This window comes from Eimeria necatrix, genomic scaffold, assembly GCF_000499385.1.
Source record: "Eimeria necatrix Houghton genomic scaffold, Enh_scaff51, whole genome shotgun sequence".
Classification (NCBI taxonomy): Eukaryota; Apicomplexa; class Conoidasida; order Eucoccidiorida; family Eimeriidae; genus Eimeria; species Eimeria necatrix.
In genome coordinates, this window is record NW_013651673.1 from 89,475 (window position 1) to 108,739 (window position 19,265).

The 19,265-nt window shown below is 48.4% G+C and overlaps 2 protein-coding genes across 2 annotated transcripts; one reads left to right on the forward strand and one right to left on the reverse strand.

Annotated features, from left to right (window-relative positions):
- Positions 1-1,720: 1,720 nt before the first annotated feature.
- On the forward strand, positions 1,721-6,915 carry ENH_00060530 (methionyl-tRNA formyltransferase, putative; the record flags this gene model as incomplete). Its single annotated transcript, XM_013577104.1, has 10 exons — positions 1,721-2,124; positions 2,874-3,064; positions 3,386-3,473; positions 3,738-3,825; positions 4,772-4,845; positions 5,103-5,361; positions 5,813-5,857; positions 6,115-6,219; positions 6,443-6,601; positions 6,871-6,915. The coding sequence occupies 10 exons, from the start codon at positions 1,721-1,723 to the stop codon at positions 6,913-6,915; spliced, it is 1,458 nt and encodes a 485-aa protein (XP_013432558.1).
- Positions 6,916-8,180: 1,265 nt separating this feature from the next.
- On the reverse strand, positions 8,181-12,686 carry ENH_00060540 (hypothetical protein, conserved; the record flags this gene model as incomplete). The annotated part of the gene is made up of 10 exons (XM_013577105.1): positions 8,181-8,384; positions 8,833-8,910; positions 9,114-9,177; positions 9,457-9,516; positions 9,678-9,928; positions 10,171-10,341; positions 10,593-10,740; positions 11,512-11,818; positions 12,058-12,165; positions 12,485-12,686. 10 exons carry the CDS (start codon positions 12,684-12,686, stop codon positions 8,181-8,183), a joined length of 1,593 nt encoding a protein of 530 aa, XP_013432559.1.
- Between the last annotated feature and the right edge of the window lie 6,579 nt (positions 12,687-19,265).

A 19,265-nucleotide genomic window follows, 5' to 3' on the forward strand; every position in this document is an offset into this window, starting at 1 on the left:
CTGTGCAGCGTAGGAAGCTGCGAAAGTGTGTGTAACTTCAGAGTGTTATTAGCTCTTTAGTGGAAAGAGAAACAGAGAGGCGCGTTGGTGCAGAGTTGTTCCGTGGTGCAAATATCCCGTTTACTCTGAAACTACTTGATTCGAGAAAGTGGACCCTTAGCACATGGCGCGCAGTGTGCGGCGCAGAAGGATATGTGTGACCGAACGCCTGGATGATGATTTACAGTGTTCGTTTCATTTCCATAACAGCAGACTGAAAGATGCAGTTATAAATTTTGGGCTGTTTTTCTTGATCTCTTATTCGCTTTAGGCGTCACAGCGATCGCACGCGAAGATAAACTCATTGGGATGTGTAGTGGTGACCGCTAGAGCTCTGTTCCTCGGGTCTCCGCAAAGAACCAAAAAGAATACTCGAAAAGTAAAAACATATGAGCCCGACAGAGTAGCTGCCAATTCAGGTTGTGTTATTACTCATAAGTGGCTCATACTGCGTAAAGGGCCTCTAACTTTCAAGGAGAGCAATGGGCTGCCCAGTGACCACCAGCTGGCTGCTGGCAAACGAGGTGACCTGTGCAAAATTATCCCAAGAAAGCTCGAAAATTCAGAAAACGCATTTATAAGGCAAAATAAAGTTTTAAAGTGCGAATAAATTTTGATTTAAGGGAAAATTCACTTATTTCAACGACTTTTCACCGTCTTTTCTGTTGGAGCACGCCCAGCTGCAGCGGCCTGAGCAGAAGGGATTCAGCAGCAACTTCGGCCCACGCAGCAGCAGTTTTGCTCTCTTCTTGTTGAAAACCTTGGCACCGCAGAGCTGTGTACCTCCTTTGCCTCATTTTAGCTGCCAAGCTAGGGGCCCCACAAGCAAGACAGGAGGCTCCAAGCAAACTTGGGATTTTCCCTTCTGCTTATTAAAACACTTACCCCTCTATACATACTCATAAAATTACCAGGACGTGACCATATGCGCACCAGCACGCGAACATGGAGGTGTGAAAAGCTGCTGCTCGCAGCTACAGGCGTGCCATTTCCGCAGATGAAGCAGGTTTCTTGTGCAAACAGAGCAAGTGAGCTTACAATGCACGCAGACCGCGCTTCGCCAATCACACAAACTGCAAAGCCGAAGACGTTGCTCCAAGACAGTGAATGGACAAAAAGGAAAAAAGTGCCAGTTACCTTCAGAATGCTTTCGAGAAAGTGAAGAAACACATTGTAGCAATACACACTCATTTATTCATGAGCCTCCAGCACAACTGCTCCCTGGCACTGGTCTTCTATTTTTTTGCTCTCTCCGGTGCTCTTTGTGTTCCTGTGGATATGGGCTGCAGGGTACTGCGTAATTCTTGCTGCATGCAGAAAACCAACAGCGGCAGCGACAGCAGAAGTACAGGGCATGCATACAGCAACGGCACTGGCGGTGGCTGCTTAGCTAACATAATCCGTAACAGCAGCAAAAGCTGCAAAGGAAGCAGCATCAGCATTCGCAGTATAAATAAAACTCAGTGCAACGGCAGCAACAGCTGCGATAGGAGCAACAGCGGCAGCGAAGGCAACAGCAGCAGCAGCAGCAGCAGCAGCTGCCCATGCGCAGCGGTTCATGTTGCAATTGAAATAATACAGAAACACAAACATTAGTAACGGCCGCTGCAGTAGCGGCAGCTGCAGCAGAGGCAGCAAAAACAGGGGGAAAGCCAGCAAAGGTTGCCCATCGTATGCCATCATGAGTAAATCTCTGGTGGCTGCAACCAGCGGGGCCGTGGCTGCGTGCGCATCCACCCTTATTGTTTTCCCGTTAGATACGCTGCTAGTACATCACCAGGCAGCAGCAACTAAGCAGCCAGCCAAGCTGCTACAGCAGCAGCAGCACCAGCACCGCAGCGCATTGCAGGCCCTCATTGACGTCTTGCAGGAGTTGTTGCAGCAGGAGGATGCAGCAACAGCCACCCCTACCACTTACGCTTCTACCTACAGCAACAAAAGCAGCAACAGCAGCAACAGTAGCAACAGCGGCAGCACCTCCAAAGACAAAGCGGGACAACTTATTAACCGGATAAGCCGCCTATACAGTGGTCTGGGCATTAAGCTGGCCGAGCAAATAATTAGAAACTTTGTCTATTTCTATTTGTAAGCTGAAGCCAAAACCTTAAAGCATAGGGTTTGATGCATATGGGCTGTAATTTACTCCCTACCACGATGAAAATTGTGGCTTAACTGAAAAATATTTGTGAGCTTGGATACCAAAAGAAGGCACGGCATGTACTGTAGGTGTGGAGGCCTATATATTGATCGTAGAAGAACGATTCTCTCATTCTGTAGAGATGTTCAAGCCCAGCTTGCCTCTGGTAGCAGCTTTCATTCAAATTTGAACATCCATGTACGTGTGGGTATACCGTCTGGTATGAACTCCTTGTGCCTATAGTGGATACCAGGCAGATGCACACAATTCAGAGAGCATGTGAACGCATGTATGCATAAATATTTGAGTGGATGAACATACTTATTGTGGCTGCGAAGTAAGAAAGGTGCGTGCATCTTTTTGGCAGTATAAATACGTGCTGACATTGACACACTTAGTTTTATTCGGCTCTTCTCATGTTTATTTCCACGCAGCCTGTGTGCGTGGAGCTCTACATACTAAGCTGCCTGTGCCGTAGCCTCTGTATGCTTCGTTCTGTATGTATGTATCGGTATCTACTGGTGTGCATGCATCCGACAGAATACGCAAAATTGCATAACCGTGCCATCACTTTTTCAATAATAACAAATGTGATGCTCTTTAGCAAGACTTAAGTATACAAAAGTGTAACTATTTGTGTTGTGAATGCTCATATATTTATATTTACGTATCTGCTTCACATTCATGTGAATGTCAGGTACCAAGCCTTGAAGAGCCGTGCGGCGAAGGCTGGGGGTCTCCGCATCAGGGGAGGTACTTTGTTGCTGGCTGTCTTTGCTGCTTTGGGGACCCAGCTGCTGACGGCTCCTCTGGATGTCAGCAGCACACATGCCCAACTTTGTCGGCAGCCACTGCGCACTATCTTCATGCGAATTCTGAAAACGGAAGGTTCGGCTGCAACATAAATGCTGTTGCTGCTGCATAGATGCTCCTGGTGCAGGATACGCTGAGAAAGATTTTGCTGTTTCGGTTGCTGGAGATCATGGTGAAAGTAGTGTTGGTAGTGCTGCTTCTAACTCATGATGCAGCGGCCTGCCTTTATTCAGAACAATTGTACTGATGCAAGCACCGTTAACGCTGCTTTGATACTGCAGATTCTGCATTTCCATCTGTTCCTTCCGCCCTTATAGCGGCTTTTGCTCCAAATAGCCTTATGCTGTGGCTGTTACCTTTTCCATTGTTGGTGGCGCTGTTGCGGTGTTGCCGCAGGGCCTTTTGGTTTCTACCGAGGCTTCGGGGCATCTCTCTGCCTGTGTTTGAATCCTGCGATCACAAATGCTACCTTCGACAGCCTCAAGTAGGCACAGAGAGCAGCAACGGCAATGACAACACCACCACAAGAAGCATCAACGATAGCAGCAACACCTTCATCTGGCAACAGGAACAGAATTTCTAGCGTCAGCTCCAAAGAAATGCGCACCCTCTAGCAGTACAAGGCCTGGAATTTGGAAAAGGGTGCACTGTAGGGTCTAGTGCTGCTGTTTTCGTTGCAAAGGCTGTTGCTGCCTGTGTTGCTGCTGCGGTTGCTCTTTTTTGTGTTGCTGCTGCTGCTGCGCTGCAGGCTCTGGCTCCAAATGGTCAATCTCCTGCGAGCAAGGAGTGTCATGGATCCAATTACAGATGAAGATATTCCAGTTGAACGGATAGGGGTACGCATGAACTCTACGCCATAAGACACACACGCTAAAAGCGTCATACGTTATCGGTCCTAAATCCTCAATGCTGGTCGCCAGGCTCTGAATTTGGCGGACTCTAATTGCAAACGGCTACTTACTGTCGTGCAGCGAATGCGTACCAAAGCATTAGGGGAAGAGGCACAATGCCTGCTGAAGATGCGTGAACGCACGTGAATTGGCCACTTTGTTGCTGCTGCTGCTACTGCTGCTCATATTTGCTCTTTTGCCATTCCCATTTATGGTTCTGCCAGTTATGTCGTTGCTGATGCTATTCATGCCATTGTTGTTGCTTCTCTTACTGGAGCGGACGCTAGTGCTGCTGCCCATGCAGCAACACAAACACCGGAAACGGTGGATTGCAATGGAGGGTTTAGGGTGAACAATTCTGCTTTTTGCTTCCTTGTGAAATCCTGCGCAGCAAACGCTACCACCTCTGACTGGCGTCCAGAGCTTTCTCTTGGGTGCTGTTTCTAAAGCATTTGCAACGATCGCCACGTACCCGTACATCCGAGCCAAAGTACTAAGTTTTAACCCTAAACTGCGCACTTCTGAAACCGCGAACACTGTTGCGAAGGCCAATTTCTAAACGAAAACCCCTGAACGTTTAAATAGAAAGCTTAACGCCCAAAACCTTGATGAGGAGCAGCGCCTGCAAATCTGGAAATTCCAACTGAGTTTCTTTGAATACTGCATGTTTGTGGCGAAAACTATACGTTAAGTGATGAGCATTGAAGGCACTTGGGTGCACGGGTGCTTCCTTTGTGTTTACGTCACTTGAGGATATTTCTGCTGGGGCTCTTGCTGAGGCTTTTTCCAGCGTCTCTGCTTCTCGCATCCATATTACTTAACTTATGATATAGCCTGTGTTTTCGTTTCCTCAAAAGTCCAGGATGTGAGTAGTTTTAAAGTTTATCTTCAGGTGCTACTTCAAGCCCGCCTGCTGGAACGTTCTGCTAGCCTCCATGACGACTTCAACGACTCGCAGCAACAGCAGTACGAGAGAAACACACAAGTGCTTTTTCATTTTTGTTGGTGCTGCTTTTGTTGCTGCTGCTGGTGTTATTGTCGCCACACTGCTGTGGCTGAAGCTACTGCATGTGGAATTATACAGTGACTTAGCGCATCTCTGTAGTTTGTTCTTTTCGTGTTGAGCTAATTTCCTCACTAACTACATGTGTCCCTAGTCTTGTTGCTAGTCGTGCTGTTGCTTCTACAAATTCTGCCACTGCAAATCGTGCTGCTGTTTCCAGGCGTGCATTGGTTTCTGGAGACACAGATGTTCCTGCTGCCCCAAGCCGCAAGGGGGACCTTCCACTTGATCCTCGGCAAGAAAGCCCCTCAAGCATCAACGAGATACAAAGAAAAGGCTCTATAGAGCAGCACCTGCAACTGCAGCAGCAACAGCATACCACAGTGCCACGGGCAGTGTCTGTGCAGTCCGCACTGGACAAGGAGATTGAAGCACAACTGATTGCTTCTGTTCCTGCCTCTGCGTGCCTCTGCGACGATGTGCGTACTAGGGTTCAGGGTTTATAGGTTACGTTTTGGGCCTTGCCTGAGGAGCGGAAGTTCAAAACATGCTGTTAGAAACCAGTTTTAATATGCTAGCCTTCACTCTGAGTGCATGCAGAAATAGTTCATCCGAGTACAACAAGAGTGCACCCCTTGGCAGCCTCTCTCTGCTTCATGTTTGTGTGTATTTTTCATGAATTTGACTCGGCATTCGTGACAGTGGTTCTGCGTATGTTTGCCTTTTCTCTTTAGCACTTGCGAGCATGTTGTTCTTTGTGTCTTGTTCATTTTTGAGTGTGTTTGTGCATTCCTTTTCCCTCGTCTGCTTCTTTGTGACCATTCGTTCACTTTTCTAAACCCGTCTGCGTGTGTTTGTGTCCCCATCTGTCATGGCCGGTCTCTTCACGAGCTCGTACTGCCACCATTTTGGTTCGTTTGTTTTCCACAGACTATGCGAAAACCAGCGTCTTTCTGTCTCTCGGAGTGCAGTGAGGTGAGAGTTTGCGCTTTGCATTGCCTCCTCATTCATCGCCGTCTACCTTGAAATATTGTAGAAAATACAATTTGTATGCTACTAAGTAAGGGTGATACCTATATCTATACACGAATGCACTAGTATGAATGCCCAATGCAAACGTGTGAATCACTGCTTCCGAAAAACGCTGCTTATTGCTATTTATCGGGCAGTATATGTGTGCCCTTTTCATTATCTATTATTGTTGCTGTTGTTTGCACATACCTACATGCCAGGCCGGGGGCCTCTGCATTTGCGGCAGCTCAGAAGAAGGGTCCCCGCCCCATTCCGCTTATCGAAGAAATCCAAAGGCAAGAGACATACCCCACCTTCTAGACGAGGTAAGCTGACACAAATGACCCAGGAAACCACAGGTTACTTCTCTGAAGGACTTCCCATGATGGCTTACATGCGCAGCTGCTGCTATTGGCTGACCTTCCAACCCGGGGTAGTGAATTGTGTCTCGCTGCTGCTTCTGCCATTGTAGGTGCTGCCATTTCTGTTGCTGCCCTATTCATTGGTAACACCGGTTTTATTGTTGCTGCTGCTGCTTTGGTGGTACAGGAGGCTGAGGGTGGAGTCGTGGCTGTATTGGTATCCGCTTTAATGCAAGAAGGCTTTGGGGGGCTTTACAGAGGGCTCGGGTTGCAGCTTTTGAAGACGATTTTGGCCGCTTCTATTCTTTTTCTCATTAAGGAGAAAATACAAAACCAAACGGCACAGGTGAGAGAAACATGCTGCTAGTCTTTCTCCTGCTGTTGACGATCACGATTCTACCGTTACGCGGTGTGCTGCTTTTACAATTGATCCAGCAGAAGTGGCTGCTGTTGCTTGTCCTGCTGCTTTTGCGTGTGGCTTCACTGGCGAAACTGCGGCTGCACCTGCCGCCGCTACTGCCGTTGCTTTTGCTGCTCGTGTCGTTGTTATTTCTTTATTTCTTCCCTTCATTTCTCCTTCTCTCATACGCTCTCATATATTTCTTCTTTCTGCAGACATTTGCCCGCATAGAGAGACTGTTCTTGAACAACCAAAAGTAAGCACCACAGAGCACGACTGAAGGCTAAATGCCTCGCCACCTATTATTGCTCGGTAGCTCAGGGACGGCCCCTCACTGCACTCCCAAAGGAGCCAAGAAGGCTTCTATATATATAATAGCCTCTTCGGGCCCACAAACAAGAAAGAACCAACCTCTAAGGGGCAACCGTGTTCCCCCAAAATCTAATATTGGGACCTTATGAGACCGCTTACGGCTCTCAAGCGCCCTAGACGGGGTGTATTGATGTGAGTCTGGAGAGAGTGCGTAATGTAGTCACTCTGAGCCGGCGGTAGCAGCAGCAAGTGACGCCCTTTGGCTTGTATAAGCCAATACGGTCCATTTTCTACTGCTGCTACAGTTCTGCCAGCTTTCTGACCTGCTGCATAATATTCGATTTGCCCAGTTCTGCTCCCTGACCTAGTATCCGTTCACCTCGAGCTTTCAAAGCAGCCACTAGTGCAGCAAGGTTTGTGCAAAGCAGCACACATATGAGTATTACAGTATAAAAATGTTGTTGCGACTAACGAGCGCGAAACATAAGAGACAATAAACAAATAGGAACTGTTGTTAGTGCACATTAAAGACAGGAGAGCGGAGGGCGCCTCCAGTACTCTGACAGGTGACCCTCGAATGCAGCTGCACAGAAAGCCCCAAGGCCCTCAGGGGCCCTTCTACAGCCCTCTAGCTCCTAAAAGGCGACGGAGCACCTGGTACTGAGCAGAGGAGCAGGATATCCCTAACAGCTCTTGCATTGTGCATGCAGCGCCTCTCTGCATGCGCGCAGCACTAAAAAACGAAGGTGGAAGAATAAAGAGCTGCAGCGCAAATCTTTTCCTTCTGCTTCTTCCAGTTTGCCTGACTTGTTTTCTTGGATTTTTAATGCTCTGTGTGTTTCATCCTTTCTTTGTTCTTCTCTTGTACCCTTATATTTTATTGTTTGGGTGAAGAGATCCACATACACCCTAAGCCTCCCCTGAGGTCCTCTGCTCCCTGCACCTCCACGCTGTTCCTTTCACATACGAATCATCTGGCCGCAGACCAAAAAAACGAGAATAAGGCAATCATGCTCCAAGGTAAGAAAAACGGATGATTACACATCAGTGTGGGATCTACAGAGCTACATACACGGATAGACCGAGCCCATAAATAAGAATGTACTGTACGTTGACGTATATCCCTGCAAGACGCGCGTAATATGCCGACGCTTATTTTCGCCACGTCATGTGCAGTTGTTCTAAGCCGACCAAACTGCAGGACATGTGCATGTTAAGGCCTATACTCTTTGCATGCGTTCGCCTGATTAGCCGTTTCTTCGTGAAACTGTTGTCTCACTTTCACTCCTTGCCTTTGGCTCTTCTTCCTCTCGCGCGCCTCTTGGGCCTCTTCAGCCTTCTTTCTTTCTTCGGGGGGAAGCCGCTCCAGTGCTTTTTGCTGTTCTTTCTTTTTATCTTGCCGCCGTCTCTCTGCTTCCTGCATGCATTCATCAATTTTTGCACACTTGCATGCATGAAGCAAATATTCATCACGGTCAGCATGAGGAGCAAGTAAAATACGAGCAAGCTCTCTTAAGCATCATGAGGGCCCACAGGAGAGCTTCAAGACACCCCTAAGGAGCCCGTTTCGGTGGTCATCTTTGTTTGCCTATGTCTTCATTCATCACTGCTTGCCTGTCTCCTATTCTGTCTGTCACTTTGTTTACATCTTCCTCTGCATGCCTTTTACGCAGTTTGCTTCTCTTATCTTCTTTTCGGTGTGCGTCAGTGTTCCTCTGTCTGTCTTAGTCCATCTGATTTCATATGCTCTCCTCTGTTTCTCTAAGTGTCTGCTGTCTGCTGTGCTGCATCACTGCCTCTCTATATGTTCTTCACTCCATCCTCCGAGTATAGATTAAAGATTATTTGTGTCTTCTGCCAATTACCTCTTCCTGCTCCTTTCTGCGATTCTTGTGTTGCTCCTTCTCATAGGAAAGACGCATGCGCCGGACCGCCTCGCGGTTCTGTGGCCGTCCCAAACACACAGTCCACAAACTCCTGCCGCTGCTGCAGCAGCTGCTGATGCTGTAGATGCTGCAAGGGCTGATGCACAAACTGGCAGAATATTTCCTCAACAGGCCAGGGAGGTCAATCAAGAACAGAATTTCAATGGGGTCGCGGTGTATGGGGTCGCGGTGTATACATACCCCATCGCAGCCCAGCTTACCGCGTCACTCAGGCGAATCGTGGCCAGCATGTCCACCAGCTTGCAGGCTAACACCACGGGTAATCTGAATACACACAAACAGGTAAACTATGTAGATAGTAAATGCAAAATTACAAAGCAAGTGATGCTACTGTTGAAGTGGAAGCAGGTTAATGGAGGAATTGATGCAGTGCCAAACTGAAAAAAAGCCCAAAAAGTGCAGAATATATGTTCTCGTTGCCACTATTGTTGGTCTTATGCAGTGGCTGCAGCTGCTACCTCTGTGAAAAACGCTGAAGCATCACTTAGCGCGCTGCCATCGCTACTGCCGTTGCTGCCGCTGTTGCTGCAATAATATGCATACCTTTGATCGAACTCTGAGTCGCCGTCTTGTAAGTAGTAGCTCATTCGAAGAACACGCTTCCTGCCATTAGCGCATCAGTAGCAGCAGAGGCGCCGCCAGTCTGCATGAAACTATAGTTGCTGCCTCCTTCAAATGCATTTTAAAAGGCAAACACGAATCCACAGCCTGAAATCGACATCAACTGCAGCATAAGAGGTTGTTACTCTTGTAAAGCTGCTCACGGCTTCTTTGCTGCAGCAGCAGCAGTTCCGCAGATGGCGGCGATTGTGGCGGTGAGCGCAGGGTTGGTGTTGGTACATAGATCTGAAGTATACAGACACTTGAGGCGGGGGCCCAGTTGCTGCATCAGTTTCGATGCTCCTGAAAAATCGAAAAGCTTCTCCGCTGCCTCCAATGTGTCCGACACAAGTGAAAAACCCTCGGGGACTAGAGCGCTCATGTGGCTTGCCAAGCGAACCTTGCAAAACTCCGTCTGCATTAGCAGCAGCCCCAGGCAGCGCAAAAATTCAAAAATGCAATCGAGAGAATCAGCGAGCACAGCAGCTGCGCTGCATAGAGACTTTGCCACTGCAGCACCAGTAACTTGTGCCGAACTGCGGTAGCTGCTGCTGAGGGCACGCAACAGGTGCTGCAGCACAGGACGCGCATGAGAGCAGCAATAGCACTAGCAGTGCAGCCACAGCCCGCAGCAGCAACAGCAAAAGAGCAACTGACAACGTCCCAGTGTGTCTCGAGGAAGCTCCTTTGGTCTTCCTTTTTGCAAAAGCCAACAATCATTCCCTCCCCTCCATTCGGCAGTAAAAATTCCAGCGTGATCTCGTCGTTTTCCCGGCCCACAAGTCCATTAAGCAGCCAACCCCGCCACAAATCCTGGCGCGGCACACACTGCAGCAGCAACAGCAACAGCAACAACGATTGGGGCGCCATGTAAGACATAAATACCGTGCCAGACCCATCAGTTTAAATGAAGCTTTCGCTCAAAAAGGGGGCAAAAGGTACACGCCAAAGCAGCAGCAAGAGCGCCACAGAGGGAGCAATCTCTCCGCAGCAGCAAGTGCTGCACGCGCTGCACAGGTCGATCCCGCAATGAAACTGCGGCAACAGTAGCAAAAGCAGGGGCAGCAGCAGCAACGCACATTGAGTGTAACCTCCATGAATAGACAGTTGCGCCTGCCGGAGCAAAAGAGCTCAAAGCAATCGTAAGAACGAGCAGCAAATGACCCTTTAGTCTCTTTAGAGACGTCAGCAAACTGGATGCTCAACACCTCCCGAACCTCCTGCATCCTGTAGCCGCAGCAACAGCAGCAGCCGCGTCAGTTCTTACACCAGCAGCCTAATAAGAGTCAGAAGAATTAAGTAACAGCACCCGCAGTGGCGGAAGCAGAAATAATGGCAATAACAGCAGCGGCTGCACCGGAAGCAACCGCAGGAGCAGCAGCAGTAGTTGTGGCAACGTCAACGGCAGCAGCTGCAGCAGCAGTGAATGCGCCGGGAGCAGCCGCAAGCGCAGTAGCACCAGCAGTGGGAGCGGCAGAAGTAGCGGAAGCAGCAGCAGAAGCAACAGCAGCCGCAGCAGTGGCAGCAGCCACCGTGTCAGCAGAAGTTGCGATGAGCTGATGCGCACCTTCTGGTGCGCAATAGCTCATCGCAGCTTCTATGATGGAACGATTAAAAAGAAAGAGAAAATCAGAGATAAAAAGGCAAAGGGATATTGCAAACAATGCAAACGGTAAATATTATTGTACTCAAGAAACAACAATGAGGCAGCAAAGACAAAGGAAGACGAGGAGATAAATCCTGAAGTGAGTGAAAAAATGACGCAAACGATAAATATGCTGCAAACGGCGCGCAAAGAAAGCAGACAGGTAATCCACAAAAGAAGAAAGAGAGGTGCTGAAATGGAAGTTGACAGAGGCATGAGAAAGACAAGTGAAGAAAGAAAGACGCATGCAGCCAGCCCATTCAAGCAAGCAAAGAGAAGGAAAAAGAGAAAGTTACAGATCTGAAGAAAAGAAACAAAAATGTTGAGACAAAAAGCACATTTGCCCTGCTTACCACTTTATAGCAACTCTTGTGTTCGCTGCCTTCCCCTTAACGGCCGTCCATATAACAATGACAAGCAAGACAGCAGCGAAAATGTCAATTAAATAATATCTCGTCAAGATGCGCCATATGTACAGCATGAAGGTCCAGGCGTCTCTAGGGGCCTTTGATGCTGCTGCTGCTGCTGCTGCAGCTGCGGCGGCCTCTGCTGCTGCTGCGCCTGCAGTGGCAGTCGCTCCTGCTGCGGAGTTTGCTGCTCCTCCCAAAGCTGCTTCCGCTGTACCAATTGAGAACACAGGCAAGCCATCAGCAGCAGCAGCTGTAAGGTGTCAGCGCGAGGATCACAAGCAGGACAAAGAGGCGCAGCGAGAGACACACAAAAGTGTAGGAGGAGTACGTCAAAGAGAAAGACAATGAAAGGCCCATACAAATGACAAGACAAAGGACAAGCAAGGGTAGACAAATCTGTATCGGGTGGCCCCTCCAATAACGTTCTTTGCTGTCGCCGTCTCTGCTGCTGCTGCTGCTGCCGCTACTGCTGCTGCTGCTTCTGCTTACTCGACGGCCTTGCCGGCACAGTCACTGCGGGCGCTGCTGCAGGGCGGCGGCCAAAAGCGCTGGGGATCGGCAGCTCTTCAGGGGCTTCTTCGAATTCCGAGTCGTCATCTGCAGCGAGACGCGGCGCCCACAAACGAGATGAAGCTTTTAGGTGAGGCTTTTGGGCTTCAGTGGGAAGAGTCAGCACATGTGGAGGCAGCAAACCGCAAACGCACAGCCCCGTGTCATGGCGTCAAGCAGCTACAGAAGATTACGCAGATCCACTGAAGCGCCGTCGACGGGCCCCGTCCAGTGGGCACCGCCAAAGGCGCTGCACCTATTTGGGGACCTGGAAGCACTTGGGCTGGAGCGGGAGGTCTAAAACTCGAGCCCTTAAAGGGCCCCGGGGCCCCAGTACCGATACGCCTTCTAGGAGGCTCTGTCTCACCGTCTTCGATCGTCACAGATAGATCGGAAAAACCACCAGGAGTTTCATGCTGTGGAGCTCGCGAAGTAATGGCTTCGGGAGAGGACTTGGCGGGGGCCCCCAATACAGCGGACCCCTCTGCTGCACGCGCTGGCAACAGCAGCAGTTGCTGCACTGCAGCTGCCAGCAGCAGCAGGACCCCCCCTCCAAAATACTTCTTCATATTCACACCGCTAAGAGCTTGAGCTGCTGAAAATAAGCACGAATTGAAGTAGTAAGGGGCCAGAAAAGCCAGGCAGCAGTTGCCGGTGCATACAGGAGGCACCACCGACGAACAGGGATTACGGTGGTTAGGTTCCGGGTAAGTTGTTATACACGACAAAGTTACTGGATATAAATACCAAATCTTATATTGAAGTGTGTTTATGGCCCGGTATGTTGCACGATAATGCACATTTTACTCTGGGCGCCGCTGCAACAAACCTGGTCACTGGGTCCCGCCGCTGCCATTAGTGTTTCAGTTTTTTTTTATGGCGCCCCATATGAAAGATATTTAGAAATATTCTAGTTCGCTCATTTCAGTTTATTCTGTAGCAAAAATATTTGAAGTAGTACCTCCGTTTCTACCTGTGGGGTAGCTTAATGCATTGATCTGTTGTTCCGGACATCTTGTGCTGCGGGCCTTGTAACAGTGTTGTTTGCAGCTGCAGTATTCTGGATGTAGTATTTAAGCGGCATATTTGCTCTTTAAATTATCATTTTTTATTCCAATTGATTCCTTTTGTCTGGACAAGAGGCGATGGGGGTAACGAACAGTGCAGCTTTGACCGCTTTTCGGTGATTCGAACTAGTCAATACACTTAATGACAGACTTCATGCTTGGGGGCCGTCTACATGTGCGCGTCAACCACCATTATCTTAGTACTGAATATATTCGTTGCTTCCTATATGACAGTTTAGCAGAGCGACTGGCGCATATTTTGCTGTCTGAAGTGACAGTGGCAGTGTGAAGGCCTTGGTTCATGTAAGTAATGAATATACGCAACCATGGCTAATTGTCTTGTTGCCCCGGCGGGTCCTTCGATTACAGTCAACAGCCGACGTATTTATTGTGCATTCAGTACCTTGTGCAAGAATAAAGACTAGTACTAACAAAAAATTTGTAAATGCTCTCAAGTGTGTTCGAATACAAAATACGCTTTCACTAGAAAAGCTCGCTTTTCGTAACGGAAAAATGTGCCCACTCACAGGCCCGCTGTGCCACTTCTATCTCATTGTGAATACTCCCAACGAACCCCTCAAGCAATTTCCTCATGCTCACTTGGGCCCCATAAACAAATTCTAGACCTAGGCTCATTAGTGATCTGGAGGAAAAATATACAAGGTTTATGTGCCAGATGCAAGCAGTACTACGCCATTACTCGAGCCTTCCAAGCTGAAGCATGGCTCGTAAGAGGCCTTATCACAGTATTCTATTTAAGAGACCCCCCATAACTGCTTCGAACGCCTTCAACTGAACACGCATGGGCATGACGCCGTCACTCTGGATTCCGCCTGCCGCTTAGTGCATGCAATTGGTCAGCAGCACCTCATGCTATAAGTATAGGCAGCACAGTTCTCCCCCATTTTAGCATTTTCTTGTTCGCGTGGAGAACAACGAAGCGGATTTCAGAAACTCGGAGATCTTTTGCTTCATGGCGCTTTGCAGTGTGCTGCCGCTCCCTAGGAGCTAGCAAGCAAGACACCACTCATTCTCTGACCAATTATCATTTCAAATTCGTCAAATAGAACTGAGTACAGTATATCTCTTTTGAAGTCTGGAGAATCATCCTCGAGTGCGAATGGCAAGGCGACGGTGGCTAACGTGGACAAGACATTTACCAATCGGTCTGGGGGAATATGCCTCTCCTCCTTCGAACTTGTTCCAGGTGACTCTGCATTTAAATACTAAGCATGCTAATAAATCACACTTGGAATTTTTTCGTTTTTGAGTCTTTCACCATTAGCGGTGACCCCTGTTGAAACGCCGACTCGAATGGAACTCTTGCGGCTGTTCTGTGCCAGATACTCCCCAGACCCATAAAAACAATCAAATGCTTCCAAACCGCATGAACATTCCCTATCTGCCATTTTTATTACCCTCGACGTGTGTTGGGCCTACAAAGGAGCCATTTATACCGTCCTGCTGTCTATCCGTTGTATTACTCATGTCAGTTGCATTCAATGAATATCCACCAATCTATGGTGCCGGTTGGCATTTTCCCAGCCATCCTTACCTACAAAAGGTAACTATTACACAGTTGCCAACTGAGCTTTTTGTGATAGCAATAATAGTATTCCTTTTCACTTGCGTACTCGTGAGCCCACTGTGTCACACAAAGCGCGCTCCCCTTAGCTAGCTAGCTTTAGACTTTAATTAGCTCCCTGAACAGTGTCATCTTGCTCCAAGATTTGGCTGCTGCCTGCAGCTAATTTGGGAATAGAGATAATGGCTCTGGCAACAGTAAAGCTTCTGAGGGACTAGATCGGCTCTACAGCAATTTTGGCTGGTCCTTTGGCGCTTAAAATAGCTGTAAAGTACAGAAGAGCAACTTGTATAAGCATGCAGCGCTTTTTTGTTACAGCTCTTCACCAGCATGTACCTTTGTCACCATGCACGAACTAGACCTTGCGTGCAATGGGCTTCTCATTACAGCTGCCTAAATGCACATTTGTCGCTGGAGAACACACTGGAGTAGCATCTCAGATCACAGTTGATCATGCACAAGTAGTCCGAGGCTTGCGATCCATGTTATAGGACTTTTTAGCTAAGTCCGTGTAAGCTCCGCCTGAGTCAGGAGTAAACGACAGCCTCAGTCCCTACGTCTTGCCTTTTCCCTGAAAGTCCATTGCTTACCATCGTCTGCTGATGCTGGACTTTGCTGTGGCAAGCCGAGCCCGGTAGAGCGACTGTTCTCACACCAGCTGCTCTCTTATGAGCACGCTTGGTGTAACGAGATTAACGAGAGTCTGCGCAACTTTCGAAGGCCTTTCACCTTTAGAAAAACCAGTTTTCTCGAGAAAGGCATCCTCAACCATATATTTTTGTGAATGTTTCTGGCTTCTGGTGGAGATCTTTTATCAACGCTACAAAGGCTTCTGCGATTCATAGGAGCACCTCAAGCGTGGCTTTGCTCGCTGGATAGTTTTTCAATCCATGGCGTTTTCAGCTCCTGGAAAAATTAGCAGGGGATCCCCAGTATTACGGAAAGGCACAAGAGCATCTATCTATAAGCCACCAAGCGCCCTCACCCCGGAAGCACAGTTTCAGTGAATTTCTTCAAATATCTTGGTGACACTGTGAAGTGAGCAACGGAGTGACATTAATGACAATGAATATATGGGTAAGTTGTACTACGTTTTCCTGGCTTGCATGGATTGACGCATGAATTCGCTTGTGCACGCTATTATCAGGCCATAAGAAAAAAGTCCTTTGCTTTACGTCACTGAATAGTCTCAATTATGATACTTCACTGAGCTCCTTAACAAACTCCGTGGTTGCTGTTCCACACGGATATCTAGCCATACGCTCTTACTGAGCATATCCAGCCATTGAAGAACGCACGTAGTAAGTTTACTCCGTCAACTGCACGCTAGTGAAAAGGCTCAGCTCCTTTTCAACGGCTGCCTGGAAGCACACTTAGCAATCTGCTGGAAATCTGTACGAGCCGCACACAAAGAAACACAGTAGTAGCATCATTAATAACCTATATAATGCCACAATACGCAGTAATCGTGTAACGCTTTAGCAGGCTTAAGACGAACTGTAATGCTGGTAATATACGTTCACTTAATTATTATTTCATCCAAAGATACCTTCGAGTGATATTTATATGGAAAGGAATTGATGCGAAATTAATGAAGAAGATCACAAGAGAACGCAAATTTAGAGAAACCCTGGGGACTCAGCATAAGGCGCATCATTCTAAGGTAGGCTACGGGTCTAAATGGGGAGAAAAGGGAGCTGAGAGATGTACGCGGAAATTACACAGACGGAAGACGCTCGGCTTTGCACAACTCGTGAGAAGCAGACAAGGAAGGAGCACGGCGGCCATGGAAGCTCAAGGACTACGGAGTTTCCCACAGAAAGTTAAAGGCAAACTCCACGGCCGGTAAATCTGGGAAAAACAGTGTGAGTTTCATAGAAAAGGCTTGAAATGCAACCTTTATTTGTAATGCCTACTACGAATGCTCAACTTTGTTGCTGTTCGCATCTTGAAGGCAGTCGTCACTACAGTGATCGGTGGTGTCATCATCAGGCTCATATGACCGCTCATACCGACGAAAACGCCGCTGCCTATACAATGGCTGCTTCCCATAGCATTGCCAAAATGTAACTTGAATCTTGAAACACTGCTTCCCAAAAGCGCTAACCGGAGCTCTCGGCGGGGCAGCAGGAATCCTGGACGCAACGCAGACGCACTATGAAGACGCTCGCCCCCTTGCTCGCTCAAGCTTTACTGAGGCTGCCGCCTTATCCGTTTTAGCAATTCCTAGTATAATGGGGTCATGAAAATGCTTGATGCGTTAACCCAGAGCACTGACACAGTAGCAGCGTAGCCCAAGATACAAGCTCGCTCCCATCAGCGCGCTACTTATCCGTAGGAGAGCATACCCGAATGCATTCTCCAAAAGCAAATCTCATCCTCTGACTTCTTAACTCTCCGCTTGCAACAGGTTAGAATTTTTCACCCTGCTCTAACGCCTTTTGGTGTGCAATTTTCTGTGATACGGTTTCTTCCTCGAATTACTTTGAGCTGAACCCTTAAACGTAAGAAAGCTTAATGCACCCTCGACCTGGAGGTGGGATATCTAAAAGAGTAGATGCACACGGTTTGCTCACTGCTAGTGCTCTGTGCTGGACTTTGCACCCCGTGGGTTCTGAAGACCGGCAGGATTCAGCAAGCATTGCTGAACAGTTTGTCGTTCACCATTCAACTCTGCGAGCTACTGAGGCTCATGCATTCAAATTCGCCACTAGATGAACCACACAATGCCACGAAAAAAGGGAATAATCCCTTGTGGAAACTGCAGTATTGGTTTGATGCAGGGAACGTATGTGAGAACAGCATTTATGTAGACTCCACAAGTCATAGCTGCCATGTAACAACGTCAAAGCCGCCAAAAGCCCAATCTAGCCAACGCGTAGGTCTAAGAAGGCCAATGTACAACATTAAGCAGGCCCAGCAGACTGCGGAATTGCCATGGTTGTGAACAGAGTCACTCCCTGCAGTCTTCAATGCGGCCTTGCGCAGTGTCCGAACTCTTGGCAGGAAGACGTTACGGTGGGTTCTTTTCCCAATTTTTAGCTTCCGCTTCAGCGGCATTCAATGATCTCACAGGCGAACTGGTATTGACGGCAATAACTAAAGACGGGCCGTGCCTCGAGGGATTCCTCCAAGTCCCCCCTAAGGCACCCTGTTTCTGTGGTGATCCAGGTACGCTCGAACTTCATCGTCTGCTTCGTATTTAGATCGTTTAGCATTATTGCTGATTGTGCACGTGTTAACGCGGTTGGCGGGCTCAGGGCCGACGCGTTCACGCCGACAGAATCCTGAAAAACTGACGAACTCGGAGCGCCGCAGCTGCAAGTAACTTGCCGACCAGAAATTTGAACCTCAAATTATTCTTTAAAAGAATTTTACACCTTTGTTATGTACTAATTGAAACTGAGCAGGGCCCGGAAAGCTCAACACGATGCGACCTCGTTCGCATTGCAGGTATCAATCCTTGTGTGGGGGGTTTCCCGAGCGTCATGCTTGTGTTGTGTCATCAGCCCAGCATTTATGCTAATAAATCCACGCAAATGCTAACATAATTTATCATGAGAAGCTCGAAAAACTGCTGAATAAAAGTGTTGCCATCGTGTTTAACATTAGTTGATTCTGCTCAGGCCCTGTGGAGCCTGCAAGAATTTCCGCATTCCAAGGGGAAATTGAGCGACTTAAGCGCTTGAACCATTACAAATACATGTTTTTCCACAATTGCCATAAGGTGGGCATTATTTAGATTGCGGGTTTGGCTCTTTGGGTCTGTTTGTGCGGGGACAATTCCCCCACTGGGATCACTGCTCACTCGCTCACCCGATCCCCACGTTCAGGCCTGGGGAGCGGCTGAGCAGTGACCCTTTCTCCTAGCCGCCGCTTCAACTTTATTGGCTCTTTGGGTCTGTTTGTGCGGGGACAATTCCCCCACTGGGATCACTGCTCACTCGCTCACCCGATCCCCACGTTCAGGCCTGGGGAGCGGCTGAGCAGTGACCCTTTCTCCTAGCCGCCGCTTCAACTTTCCGCAGGAAACCTCCTTCTTAAAGGCTTTGGGCATGTCACAGATAGCATCCGCTCCCCTGCTCTAGCTCAAACTTTTCTGAGGCTGCCGCTTTCTCCGTTTTAGCACTATCTAGTATAATGCGGTCGTGGAAATGTTTGAAAGGTACTGATGCAGTGGCAGTGTAGCCCACGATAAAAGCTCGTTCCCGTGGCATTGCATTACATGTCCGTAGCAGACTAGACACAAGTGCAGGTTTTCGGCTCTTTCACTGCAGCGGATTGAAAGAAATTTCTACCTTACGGCAACGTCTTTTGGAGTGCAAATTTCTGTGATACGGTTTCTTCCTCGAATTACTTTGAGCTGAACCCTAAAACGTAAGAAAGCTTAATGCACCCTAGACCTGGAGGTGGGACATCTAAAAGAGTAGATGCACACGGTTTGCTCACTGCTAGTGCTCTGTGCTGGACTTTGCACCCCGTGGGTTCTGAAGACC